Below are 15,295 nucleotides of genomic sequence, written 5' to 3'. Positions count from 1 at the left end.
AGAATACTCGCTAAGACATAAAGACTCGATAGATCCTTGGGATTTGAAGAATATTGGACAACGAGTAAGGAACATGATGCTATGTTGGATGCCGTCTCGTCGAAAAAGGGGGACGAGTTTGTCATGTAATCTGTATTGGAAGTGCTAACTAAAGTATTAGGCGGTTCGGTTTCCAAGCAAGGGAGAAATGTTTGGCAATAACGAAGAAAGAGGGTTTCGACTTCCGGAGGGAAGTTTGATCCGCCTGATCAACCTGGATGATCTATATTTTGAAAATTTATCATACCGAGCTGAATTCTATATTTCATATAGGCTAAAAAGTATTAAATAAGAAAGTTATATATGATTTTTTATTAAAACCTAATATTTGAATGTGCATTTTTAAAATCGTTGTGTCATTGCAATGAAACCAGCGTACATAACAATGCATTGTAGTCACTAATCCGCAGAATAGACTCATTGTAACTGAATTGATTGTCGTAGATAAACGAAGCTATCGAATAGTACAAAATATTTCATATAAGCCAAAAAATATTAAATAAGAGAGTTATATATGATTTTTTATTAAAACCTAATATTTGAATGTGCATTTTTAAAATCCTTGTGTCATTACAATGAAACCAGCGTACATAACTATGCATTGTAGTCACTAATCCGCAGAATAGACTCATTGTAACTGAATTGATCGTCGTAGATAAACGAAGCTATGGAATAGCCAGTACAAAAAGATAAATAAAAAGAGATCCACAAAGCATCCCTTTAAGCGAACTGGAAATAATTATCTATTTAATATATAGTAATTATTATTTTATTATATATAATATGATAATTATGATAAGCACAAAGAGAAGACAGAAAAGACGCAACCATATACCGTTCTTTAGTAACACAAAATCATACGCTACATAAGTTAAGTATAATATAGCTAAGCATAAGCTAGAGTAATTTCAAACAGCGACTTATAGTTTCTTTTCTGATTTAAAATTCGAAATAAGTACATCTTTCATATTCCACGATTCGTTCAATTTTTCTCCATGAAGCAATGGAATAAATTCTTGTAATAAGTTCACGTCGACATTAAATCCTTTCACGATCGAGATTCGGTCCTTCGCGGTAGCTTAACCATTACATCATACGAAAAGTACATCTTTCTCAGCGCTCCGTTTCCATCGGAGTTAATAACTTAATTGCGACGCACCAGGTCCCTGTTCCTTACCGGAGTTTCTTAAGGAGAACAACATCGCGGAGATCACGCGTCTCCACGAAACAGAGATAGCGTTTTAATGCAGGACAAACACTCCGTATGGATGTCTGCCGAACGTCGGAGGATGAAGAGAGAAAGAGAAAGAGCTAGAGCAGGCAAACAGCGGAAAGATCGCAAGAATAAGAGAGCGAGAGGCAGAGAAGCGGACGAAACGTTCGTGCGCGGCTTGTCAGGGCGGGGTTGGCTAAAATGAAAGTTGGAACCACGGCTTACCGCAGCAAATCCGGCTTGATTAAAACACCGTAGGAGGAACCCCTTACCCCTTTAACCCGTAGCCACCAGCTACATCCTCATACTACCTTTCCTCGTTTATTTCGACCTTCTTCGGTCGCCAAGGAGCGCGCCAACGTATAATCTTAATGCAGTCTTATACGAAGCGGAACGAGCCTATATTTCATTATAACCCCGCAATCCTTCCGGAGCCCTTCGCGTGCAACCCTTTCCATTTCAACTATTATAAACGCGAGACCGACCGGGATTTCGCTTCGAGATATCGTTCCACGGAATAGGGGTCTCTCGTACTCTCCGCTACCGTCAAACCAGATAGAAAACCGGAGGGCGCTACGCTTTCGGATAGGAAAAGGAAAATGGAAGAGGGAGACTATGGGGGTGTAGGAATCGAAACGATGACATTGGCTAAAGTACTTCGCCGGAATGCTTTCCCTAATCTTTTCCCCATTATGTAGAAAAATTGCAACTGGCTTCGGGGGTTGACTGTTTTAACTCGTGATCATGTTTGATAATGAAAATAGCTGCTAAATCAACAAACAAACGGGATCGAGGCATGATGAGGATCGACGAAGAGATCTAGATCTAATAAATCGAAATTAAGAGAAACTCGACTAAATGATTAGAATTTGAGAACATTTTATTAAAATCTAAATTTGTAAGTATCATCGTAATAGAGTTATTGTTTAAGTTTATGATTAATGAATATAGAGTATTTATTTTATGTATTGGTATGTGCGAAGTGAAGCAATGAAATGTATGTATTAATTATTTTATTTCCTCGTACTGAATCCAAAGTCGGTGACAATGGTTGGTGGTGTTACCGACCGACAAACGACCAGAGAACCGAGAGAAGTACCGTGAGTTTAAGCTCGAGGGGTAAAAAGGGGATGTATTTACGACGTTACAATACCCCGCGGGCTAATCCTCACCCGGAGCTGTGCCTAGGTCCGATCGACCCTTCTCCTTCCTCTAAACATCACAATTCCAGGATATGAACACAGAAATTCGAACGGGACAGGATTTCTTTGCTTCTTGCTTCATTAATCCCAATATAATTTTCAAATAATTCAACAACGATTTAATAACAGGAACTTCGATAAATATATTTAAATATATTTAAAAAATGAATATATTAAAAAACTCAGTTTCATACGCGTCTATGTCACAAATTTGTGTTTCAAGGTGTAATGAAACTTAATAAAGACTTAATGAAGATATTATACTTCAGGTTAATAAGAAATTACTACTCGTTACACGAAACACTTCAAGATTCCTGATGCAACAACAAGAAAGTGCAAAATTTTATGAAGAGCCGCTCAAAAGGTAAATTGCTTGTTAACGATCTCTTCATAATACGAGCTTTAAAGCCCTTGTCTAACGGAACACCTTACTCGACCTGCCTTTCTTTCTCGAGGCCTAATTGACACGATTTTTATAAACTCCCCTCTGGTTACCGAGGGTTAAGCGTTCTTTTGTACTGCCGCTAACACTTTCAGCCTCAGACCCTTCTGCAAAAGTCCCTTTGTAGCTAAAGAGTGCGACGATGTTGGTGCACAATTATGATTTTCATCCCATGCAAAAATGTTCAAACACCAAGGAAGAAGCTTATGCTATGGCATAAACCACGACAATGATACGTGTATGACGTATGACATTATTTCGAGTCTCTAAGGGCTGGATGAATTCTATATGCTTCAACCCTCGAGTGATGGTTCAAAATATCTTCATAAAACGCGAGGAAAGCGTATAGAAAGTATACGTAAAATACGTACGTAATCTTTCTTTTATGTGACATTCTTTAAGAGATTAATAATAAATAAAGAATTTTAAAGAAAAAATGAGATATTGAATTATTCTGAATAAGAATATAAGCTAAACGCATTGAAATTAGTACAGTTAGTATTAAAAGCAGAGTGAATAAATTAAGTCTGTACAAATTACATATAATGCATATGTAAATGTTTTAAATGATTCAATATATAGGTACCTAGGAATGAAATGAATGATCAAAAGACCATTCGATTTATTTTAAGCCTATTCACCCCAAAGGGGTGTGTTTTAACGGTAACATCCTTCCCTATAGGTTTTATAGGTTACGAGAACTTCAAATTGAGAGTCACTGACGTAAATATAGGTTCAGGGGTGAAAACAGGGTGCGCATTCCAAAGCCTTGGATCTAGGTATCCTCGCGCATTCATTCATAAAAATTCACTCAACCGCGTGGTTACTCCCACCGAGAGAATTGGAGGGTTCGTTCCAACCCCGATCAGTATGACAGCTCGACAAAGTTAAAGGGTACTGTGCCTCGTCTTTTTAACTCTCCTTCAGAGCAAGTGATTGCTAATGCCATCTTGACTATATGTATAGAAATATTCATGTCATTTCTTTTCTATTACAATTCTTTTAAAAAGCGTCCAGCCTCGAATGAACGAGTTTCGAAAAAAAGAAAGCGCATTTCCTAAATGGTAATATCAGTATCAATGTAATTGACAAAATGTACTTTGCTGTATTAAATTTCAAAGTAAAATTTATCAATGATATCAGAAGAATAATATCTTTTAATTAGCTGAAAGTTATAGGAGGGTTAATGATTAAAAATTATATTTGAAGTAATCGAATTATAAATCACGTTAATTTATAGCGTCAATAACACTGACTATTCTGTATATTGAAATAAAGACATTACAAAAATTCTTGTAAGAATATTACCCCCAGACTGTAATCGGTCTCCTTTAAAAAGAATGACTGCTCATAATCGTAATCGTAACCATAACAATCCCGACATTTCAGACGGAGCAGATTTCGCCATTAATATTCCAGCAGCGTATAGATAATTACCCGAAGGTTCACACCTCACGATGTTAATAAAGAAATCACCAGTAATATCGAGATGTCAGTCACCCTTTATTTTTCCCACTGTCGTCGTCGTGTCGCGTGGAAGATATGAAAACAGAGAAGTCGTGCCTTAACTCTCATGATAATCGTTCGAGTGCATTAGAGTCGGTTTAGGTAACTTTGAAACGATGTTTACTTCTAGGGAAGCCTAAAATATGATTCCTGAAATTGAGTCTTACGCGTTTAGGGTTCTACATAGGAATACCAAAACATTATTGAAATAATCCCATACGTCTTTAGGTGACAGAAAAGATGTTGCACATGTTGCACAAACTATTTTTGTCCACCTTGTGATAAAAATAATTATAAAAATGTAATTTACTGATTGCTGATTAACTTAAAAACGTTATCGACAGAAGAATGTAGAAATATTGTTTAAAAGCATACTTCTCAATATTTTATGTATTCTTATAACGTGTACTGATCACATGTGAAAATAATTATATTATTTATTTATTAAACAGCTATTATTGTTATAACTTATTTGATAAATCTGTATTCAGGAGTCACAAGCAGCCAACCCCCTCATGGAAGATAGCGACACCACTGGCGCCCTCTATAGTCGTTTTCTTCAGATTCGAGACGACGCTCCATTTTTATTGATTTTTTTAAATCTGTCCATTTCAATCCTTTCTTTACAGGAAACAGTTTGTTAAATAAATAGCATCTGAAAAGTATATTACTGCAAATGCTAGCACTTTAATATTGCATCACTGAACATAATTACATAATGATCCTAAATAATGTAGCACTTAAAATTTGAAAAGTTCTATCTTAAAAGCTTTACACTACTTATTACGAAGTAATAGAATAATTATTTTCAGGTCAAAAGCAAATAAGGAATTTTTCGTTGTCGATTCGATCTTACAACATTGACTTTATCTTATTCACGGTCCTACGAAACCCCTTGGCCTCCTTCCGTTATGCGCGCCGTTGGCTAAATAGCTAACTTCGCACAACTATCTCAATAGATTATGATTATTGTGGAGGAAAGCTCTGATTTATGCAATTATCATAAATTCAGTTCCGCCTACCACCTTGCGTATGCTCAAGACGCTCCAACTATATTCCCATTCATAGGATTTCAATAGCAAATTATTTCCTCGTAAAGTATGTGCATTCGTCTGCATGAAAGATTATTCAGAAAATTTAAATAAACGCAACATCTATGAAATGTATTGTCTTTTTATCCTACTGAGAGTATTATCATGGCAAAAATATATGTTTCTATAATTTTAAAAACCTAGAAACTTTTTTTATTGTTAAAAAACATTAAAAATTAGAATTTGTGAACAATATAACGATTAAGAATTTTTAACTGTTCATTATCCTGTTTCATAAATATTATAGAGAGTGTACTGCGAAGGAAGAACTGTGTAAGTCTTGCATGATTTCATATGTGTAAGTTTTCATTAAAAATTTATTGCAATATTACTATGACATGCAAACATATTATTAATGTATTTATGGATAAATTTAAAACATGAAAATATTTTAAATTTTTATGTATAATAAAATTTGTCAAATCGAACATTAATCGATAATTTAAAGCGCTTATCATCTGGTTTAAATCAACACTTGCGCAAATAAGTTAGAATTTGTCGATAACAGTTTGTCCCACTCAGTAATCTACCTTACCGATAGATGTGACCTTGACTTTGTCGGTACAAACCGCCACTAAGGATGCATCTACTGAAACCACCCCTAGATGAGGTATCCGTGAATGAGCTATCGTTGATAACAATGTACCCATAGTACTGTCGGTAATAACTTCTTCCAAATTTTTAAAATACCTAATAATAACTTCTTTTTTCGTTTATTGTACTTATTCAATTGAATCTGAAAATACGTAAAACGTGTATGTTCTTTTCAGCATAGTGAAATATTTGATTATCGACCGAGTATCTGGTCAGAGAGTGTCTGACTAAAGCGATATTTACTACTGACTGATAATATTCTACTCTGTACCTTCCATGAGATACATTGATATAAATACAATTGCATGTATTAATGAACAGTCAACATTGTACAATAATTTTTCATAGTAATGGAAGTAATCAAAGAATAAGTCCAATAAAAATATTTAACTTTTCCAATGATACTGTTTCGAAATAAAAATTATTACTATTTTAGAAGGTTGATTTCTTGAAGTAACATTAGCACAAGTGCCTTTTAACAGAGCGACCTATCACATCGTCGAATTTAAGCATCGAACGTACGAACCATTTTATACGGTTAGAGGAAATTCCTTTCCTCTCCAATTACGCGGTTCAAACTTTGGAAACTTCGTCGACGAATCTCGGTGGGAAAAGGTTTGAAACTCCTCGAGAAACTTTAAAAATCGTTATTTTGCAGGGAAGCCGAAGCCTCCCCTACCGAGTTACGTGAATCCCTCCTTCATGACTCCCTGCCGGATAAAATGGAACGAAAAAGAAACAAAAGAGTAATCATACAGCTGCAAGGAAAACTTTTTCGATCAGCCAAAATAGATATTCTCCTACGTATTTACAGTTATGTAAAATAATTTCCTACTTTGGCATACAAATTCCGAGTTCTATTTGTCTCAGGATAAAGAAAGTAAACTTACTGTAATTTAATAATTGAAAAATTCGTTATAAAAAATTAAAATAATATTCATGATAAAACAACTGTTCGATACTCAATACCGCAACATTGTAGATATATTTTACAGGTTAAATTATTTATACCGAAATAAAATTATTTAAAAAACATTCTATATTTCTATAATTATGATATATTATATAGTGAAAATAAGATAAAAAATTATCTACTTCGTTGTTGCGGATTCAAGCTTACGTAGACATTTATAGGAGCAATAATAAAGTGCCGAATGATCGATAAAAAAACCTCCACGATAAAATAAAACGTCAGCGCTTTACGCGGCTACAAGAGTTCCACTTTACGTTTCTTGTCAATCCCATTTTTTCTGCGAACAAAAGTTATTTAATCTCCTCATTCATTCTACGAACGAATGCAACATTATAGATAATTAAAAATTAACTCGTTAGCAATGAGGAACGAATCACATGAAATGTCATCTTATTCAATTTGGCAGCTTTGAATATTTAATTTCATTAAATTATTGTTATTATGGTAAGATGGGCTGGAATATTATTATAAGACTCTCATCATTAGACATTATTTGCAAAAGAAGAAACAGAAATATACTTAACGTTTCATGGAAAAGAAATAAAAGTTCAACTTTAAGAAATTATGTGAAATGTCACACTTTTAATTATAAATAATTTGGAAGGAGTTAGTGGAAAACTAACTTCGTGTTAAACAGCTAATTTTATACTTGTTACGACCAATCAGAAAAATTTCAGAAATAACTTCAGACGAAGATGTTCGTGTCTTTGTCATTAAACTTATAAACTTCATTACTTATACTTTTACGAAACGATTATGGCACAAATGATTTGTAGAATTTTAATTACAAGTTTCACAAAGAAGAACGCTTACACCTCATGAAAACGTTCTCAACGTCAGAAAGGCTATGAAAATGATCTGCTATTTCTTAGTACTTAAATAGTGGAAGTAATTAATTTTATATTTAATTATGTTTCAGAGCCTTGTTAAAAGGCGTTGTGAATTTTTAACGTAGGTTCAATTTTAATTTCACGATTCTTCAAAGGATTGTTAACGCGATGTAAAGACAAGATAGAAGAAAGTAATTGGTCTTTATGTTCCTGTAAATTGAATGACAACAAAAGATTTTTGATAACTTATTCATGCTTCACTTACCTTTTTCGGCGAGGGATGCAGCACAGTTACCGGGACCTGTCGGGGGGTTGGAATGAGTGGCGTTTGGGTTGACTCCTTCACAGAATATAACGGCAATTTTGTCTCTCTGTTGCTTGGCAGCTCTAGTAAGTGCTGTATAGAATGGTTTTGCCTCGTCTTCTTTGACGCCATTCTATCACAAAAAAAACAAACTATTAACGTCGCTATTAGTACTCGATATTTAATACAACGTTAAGTGGTAGCTATCTGATGAATTAGTAAACAGCACATCAATTGCTAATAACACAATTATGGTATGAATTATTTGTTATATTAATTGCATAACGAAATTTATGGTTGGTTTCAATAATGAATAATGAAGAGACGTCGAAGAGTATTCGTTACGATTCCTGTGAATTTGCTCGATAATAAATTTCAATGTTTGTTATTTGTATTAAAAAATTTCCAGCTATATGATTAATCCACATCGCGTAGCGTGTGTGTGAGTACGAATAAAATTTCCAAAATATTCTACGTAACGTTTTGATTATGCTGAACGATATAGGCATATATTATAAACCTTATGATTATCGAGGATATCCAAATCTCGACGTAACAGTGTGCGTAGATCCCTTTTTCCAGCAGCGTCGTGAAACTGGATATCGGATAAAACTTTCGCATTTAACTTTTCCGTCCTGTAGGGGAAACGGCCAACAAAGCTCATCACCGGAAACTTTTCCGAGACAAAGAGGAACGAACGGGAGCCAAGCGAGATAGAAGATGACGCGCGCCGCGACGCTGACCACGATATAAACCTACACTCTGTATCACCGTCTCTGTACTAACGTTTACACCCGTGATCGTGTCCCAACTATCCGTATACAGATGTCTGCATTCTTTGTTATTATAATTTTTAAACGTAAATGTTGGACCAACAGAATGAATATTAAACTTCTGCGAGTAGTCGTATCAAATTTAAATCTTTCATCACTACATAGAACAAAGAAAGCGGATAAGAAATATGGTAATTACTAGGTATAAGATAGTAATAGTGACAAAACAAACGAAAGAAGCGGAACCCCTTGTAATTTGTAAGGAAAACAATAAAGATATTATCTATCTACCGCTACATAGAACAATACACATTATCCCTGTTGCTTCTCTCCTCTCATATAATGAATGACGTGACAGAATTAAGTAAAGAACATTTATAAAACATAATCATATTAGAAAGTAATATAAAATTCTAAATTAAAGCTAACAAAAAACAAATCCTTTTCTCTCACTTTAAAAATCATTCTATACACTTATCCGGGACGACTGAATAATTTGAACAAAAGTATTCACGGACAAAAGGTAAAAAATTTTTGTTGCAGAACTTGTAACTTATTTTCCAGCAGACGCTCTTAAGTCACTTCAGCGAACGACTTACTTTTGTCATCATCGTAAGCAGTTTTCAAATTACAAACACTCAAAGAAAAGAATATAGCTTCCTCGTTGCGCGAAGCGTGGAACGCTAGCAAAAAGTAATGCCTTTAAATGGCTCAAACTGAAATGACATCGCGGCGAGCGTGTGCATGTGCGTTTAAAGTTGACTGCACGTGCTGGTGGAAAATCGCTCGGTGCGCACAACGGTGGGGTAACTCACACCCGAAGCCGCCGCGAAAGTTTGTTCTCTTGTGTGTTTACGCACGCGCCAGATCGTGCACACACGTTCGACCAAGTACACTTATAGCAATGCACGACGTCGGCGAGCAATACGACCGTGACCTTACCGACTGAACTGCAATCGAAAAACTGGAGGGAGTGTTGAAAGCAATTAGATTCATTACGATTATCTATTATCTGGATTCGATGCAAACTCGAAAATAACAGTATTCGTGTCTGTTACAGAACAATTTAGAACGCACTGCTGTGATATTTTCTATTAAACTGCTGTAGAATTAAATTTAAAATAACCTTGTCATTTATATTTGATGTCATGTTAAATACTTTGATGTGGATAACAATTCATTGTTGTTAACAAGATGTGTTATAAATTTGCTTAGAAATAATTCAGTCGAGAAACAAAATTCTTATTCTACCATAACCCGTTCTATCATTGTCCGCAGTGTTTGTACAGAGTGTCACATACATTCTACCGCAGTAAATAAGGATAACTCTCATGAGACGTTTAACTAATATGAAGCGACTTTATTATCGTTCGAAAAAATACATTCAGTATCCTATAATGATGTCATGTGTAACATTATAGCTTTTTTATATAGGTCGATACCAAAAAGCGTATACAAAGTGGAATATGAAGTTACTTCAATTAATAGATTACAATGATTACTTCACGAACTAAAATAATTTTGATTCCAGTATACATTTTAATTCAATTACCTGGAAGCCAATATATTATATACACATAGCAAGCAAAATGTCTATCTGTACACTTTATACAGTGCGGAAATGAAATAGGTATTGATTCTTGTAATTTCAATACTGATATTTCGGGGCAAAGTATACGTGATCATTTTTGTGCGAGGAAGTTCGTGTTTTTTTTATTGCAAAAAGTTCAAACTTAGCAGCTGCACAAATAATCTCTAGCAATGTTTAAATACATTGTATGTAGTTATTGCGATAAATTACTTAAATGTAAAAGCTGCAGATCCATTTTAACTACAGCCCAACTTTTGTATACTACTATCAGAAAAAGAACATAACAATATTCTCAACAATTTTTTATGAGATCAAGCGATAATACAACAACTTTCAATTGTACAACTTTAGAAACACTATAGTACCGCTTCATTTCAGAAACCACTCTATTTATTAGATTTATGACGGTATAATTTTAATTGCAAAAATAAAACCTTTGAGAACAGTTAATTAAAAACAGCAACGAATGTCTTAGGATATGGCAAGATAAAATACATTGTGAAATTCTAACTAATCTTGAGAAGATCATACGAAACAAATATTCGTATCTTTTCACCAAATGTATATTATCAACGACATAAATATACCATTAATTCCTTTTCATTTTTCAGGCGCTTTACACAGTGTGAATATTGTAGTATTTAGATGAAAATTAATTTAAACATTCATATACCAGTAAACTGAGTTTTCAATTTAGTTTAATATTAAAATAAAAATATAGATATCAAATATACCAAATTTTATTTAAAATATATGTTTTTATACGTAAATTTAGTGAAGAAACGAACGTAATATACACACATATTTCTATGAGTATTTTAATAAAGGTATCTTTATGACTAAATGCCTGGATAAAATAATTAAAACATTTTAATATTGCAAAATATTTTGCACCGGTATTTTTTATATTACTCATTGCCAGCCCTTTAAAAATAACATTTATGTCCTACAGTTCACCAATTCGGATTTAATTGTTCCCTTTCACTTGCTACGTTCTATTATATAACATTATGTCAAATGTTTCATGATATTAACGTAATATTAAAATGGTTTCTTATTAAAAATGATAAGTGTAAATCAATATTATATTTTTGAAAGTTTAGACACCCGTCACATATTTATTACATAAAAATACACCATGAATGTAAAGCTAAGTAAATTTACTACAAACTACGTAGCGAAATAAATTTTGAGCGGAACGGCAAGAACCCCATCCCCTTAGCCGTTCTTCTCTATTTCCTTTCGATCAATCTACAGTAGACGTATGTATACGGTATGTTACTATTAAACTTCTTTGAAGTTTACTTAAATTGAAATACCAGAATTAAAGAAAAGATTATTGATTTCAACAAACATTAATAATTCGCATGTCTACCACGTGTAACTTTAAAGCGATATTAACATTATATTCCTTACTGTTTTATTTTTTGCTAATAATCGATATGACTTGATTATATGTATAATGTAACAACTTGTATACAGCACCCGTTTTATTTTATTTTCGGCAAATAATTTCGTTACGTTCTTCTTCTGTTTCAAAATGATGTAATAATATGTAACATAAAACTACACGTATGTCATAAATAATAAAATTAATATCAACATCAGTAATCCCCTCTCTCGCATACATATATATATATATCTGTATATATATATATATGTATATCTGTATGAATTCCGTCAATTTGTCATATTCAAATGTATATGTGTAACAAATTGAAGGGATTCATACAGATTTACAATTTGACCTATCAAACGATTCTCTAAATTTTTTTGAAAATCGATAAATATATAGGTCATAGGAAATTAATGATGCCGTAGATACCAGTTGAAAAGCTATACAATTGCTTCGAAATTACGTGAAAGTGAAGTATTTTACAATATTGGCTAAAGCGTTAACGATTCGATTCGAATGACTTGTATCTCTTGCCACGATAGTGTGCTCTTTCCGCTTTCATTCTTCGCAATTGCAATATAACAGATAAACGATTGTGCACAGGCTATTAATCCGAATTTCTGTTTGATTGATGTGTTGGACGTATGAATTTAAATGATAGAGCTAGCATTGTCATATTAACAATTTACAAATCACCTAATAAAATAAGATTAGGATCACATCAATATTTTACATTTCGTTTATAAATTCATAATACGTACATAGATAAATTTTGTAATAATTTTCTCAACGCGATAAAATCTTTCCTGTATTCTCAATTAAATTATCGTTATTCGCACCGGTTTGAATAATCGTTAAACAAGTATATATGTATATTGATTACTATTACATAATTATATTCATATCATAATTCACGACACGGATTCCATATAGAGAAGATTCGTCGAACGTTTATTACATACGATTGAGATAACAATTAAACGAACGTGATTGTATCGATATTAGATGACACAGCGATAGAAACGAGGGAAGAAAGCACCGAACGGTAGAAGAGAAATGAAAAGAAAGAAGAAGAAAAAGAAGAGGAAGAAGTAGAAGAAGAAGAAGAAGAGGGAGGTGGCGGAAGGTACGTATTTCAGTCATCCGGCCAACTTTTGCAAGTTTAATGCCCGAGCGCTCGAGTAATTTAACACGACGAAATTAACTTTTCAGTTTTACCAAAGTTTCCTGGCAACTTAACCACGTTTCCGCGTCTCTTTCCATCGTATCGCGCGTTCTCGCTTCTTCTGGCTTCTTCTTCGCCCACTCTCCCGGTACCAACACGAACACCTAAGACCAACTTTTAAAGCGCTCACCGTGGTAACAACTGCGTGGCTTAGCGCGAGCTCTACTCAACTATAATTCCACCCTTAAGACTCCAAGTTTACGACGTAAACTTCCTCCTTACCGTCGGCGTCGGGCCACGCTGATGCCGATACTTCGATTTTGGCAACGAGAAAAACAGAGGTGGTCGGTGGGAAGGAAATAAAACTATGGCAACGGTGGACCGAACCGATATCGGAGATTTGTGCACGAAAACAATTGGATCACTTCGCAAAGAAAATTCTCAGCAGCGTGGCAGTTATCAGAGACCTTCCGAAACGCGTATCTGAAAATCATGTAATCTGTCCACGCTTTTTTGTCGGATAATACCGCGATCGAAGATGATAAGCGTGTTGCAGTATTTTGCTATAGCGAGATTGTGTATTCGGAATCCAGAAACCTTTTCGAAAAGCAGAACGTATTTTTTCCGTATGAAAGCTTTACAGAAATGTAATTCGGATATTCTCGATATAAAATTTATTTTTTCCTTGTTTCTGAGAACGGACATTTATGATCGTTCGTTGTAACCCTTTAATATTTAGATATTTGATTTGCAAATGTATAGCACAAATATTAAGCAGAGAATTAATACAATTTTCATTCATATAAAATTCTAATTTCGAAATTTTTTAAATTTTACCTCGTGGAAAAATTAACGAAAGGAGGAAAAGGAAATGCTTGTGCGCAGCTTTGCTTGGCTATTATACTCGCACGATTGGTTATCTGTTACTTCCCATTCATCTGTCCCGGCATCCGCAACTTCTCAACGATTTCAAGCCTTTTCGCCAAGAGTCAGCACGAAAACTACCGAACGGATACCGAGACTTGAAATATTGTATCCATTGCTCATTCTAAAACGCCAGTCTTTCCGGTAAACAAAGCTTTTAATGATTGAGTGCACATTCGACGCTTTCGCGTTTAAAATCGAACAAATGAGCGTGCCGTTCACCGTTATAATATTGGATACATTCAAAGGTTTCGAAACTGAATCTTTTTAAAATATCGATTTTATACGTAAATATTGAAGCGTGCCAAAATCACTTAAATTTGCGGTTGATCTCGTAAGAAAACACATCGATCAAATGACATGGTTTCAAGTTTCGTCACTATTATTTATTCGCTGAATTTTTGGTAAACGTGTCCTCGATATAAGAGTTTGGAAGAAGTCGAGGCATCAAATAAGTTTTACTATATACGAACTTTGACACAGGTCAGCAATTTCTTATCCAATTTTTATTTAGTATCAAAGTTACAGAAAAGCTATTCGCTACGAAGTTACGAATGGTATAAAATTATGTTTGGAAAACTTTTGCTTCGTTCTTTTTAAAAGATTTATATTTAGTATGTTACTCTTATGAAACAATGTACTGCTTTAAGAAATACTCGACTGTTCGTTTAAAACATTGTCAATTGGAATATATTTCTTTCAAAAATAATAAACTAAAAATTTCGTCATTAACGGTACCATTTTTAGGATATAATAAATTAAACAATTATATTAGATGTAATAGATGCATTGTAGCTGTAGCTTGTTTTCTACCATGTTTGTTGTAAAAATATGTAGAAGCGTTAAAATTCACCTGTTTCAGTCAGTCAAAGTGCGTTTCACTCGTTGGTAAATGAAACAAAGTAAACAGAAGAAAATCATAACGTTAAAAATTGCATTCGTACTTTATTCGCAAAAATAAAAACTGTAACAAAAGTAATAGACGTTTCATTAGCTATAAAGATAAGTTTCATTTATCCCCACTAACATTTAGAATTGATACTTAATGAACGAAATCTAAGAAGGAAATGAAAATGATCCAAATATCTTTTTCTGACAAGTTGCCTAATTTAATTACACGACCACTATAAACTCGAGCCATAGTTGATGTTAAGAACAATTGCGAAAAGGAGAAGACTTATTACTTCCTTCATCCTTAGAGAAATACCCCCAAACTACTTCCTTAAAAACATTATCTTCTGATAGATGTACT

At 33.8% G+C, this 15,295-nt stretch overlaps 1 protein-coding gene across 8 annotated transcripts in view; it reads right to left on the bottom strand.

Annotated features, from left to right (window-relative positions):
* LOC132908170 (mucin-2-like) overlaps window positions 1-15,295 on the bottom strand; it is a 304,671-nt gene that overhangs the window by 285,101 nt on the left and 4,275 nt on the right. For 4 of the 8 annotated variants that reach the window (XM_060961888.1, XM_060961893.1, XM_060961894.1 and 1 more), the window contains exons 1-2: window positions 8,715-8,830; window positions 8,156-8,327 (exon numbers count right to left, since the gene is read on the bottom strand). In XM_060961888.1, the coding sequence (XP_060817871.1) occupies window positions 8,156-8,327; window positions 8,715-8,815 (273 nt within the window). In that variant the 5' untranslated portion in view covers window positions 8,816-8,830. Of the gene's footprint in view, window positions 1-8,155; window positions 8,328-8,714; window positions 8,831-15,295 lie in introns of those variants that run through there. The other 4 variants (XM_060961891.1, XM_060961890.1, XM_060961892.1 and 1 more) reach the window with 1 other exon arrangement.

Source organism: Bombus pascuorum, chromosome 6, assembly GCF_905332965.1.
Source record: "Bombus pascuorum chromosome 6, iyBomPasc1.1, whole genome shotgun sequence".
In the NCBI taxonomy this organism is placed as follows: Eukaryota; Metazoa; Arthropoda; class Insecta; order Hymenoptera; family Apidae; genus Bombus; species Bombus pascuorum.
The sequence above is the reverse complement of the archived record's forward strand: the minus strand, read 5'-3'. Positions and strand labels throughout refer to the sequence as shown.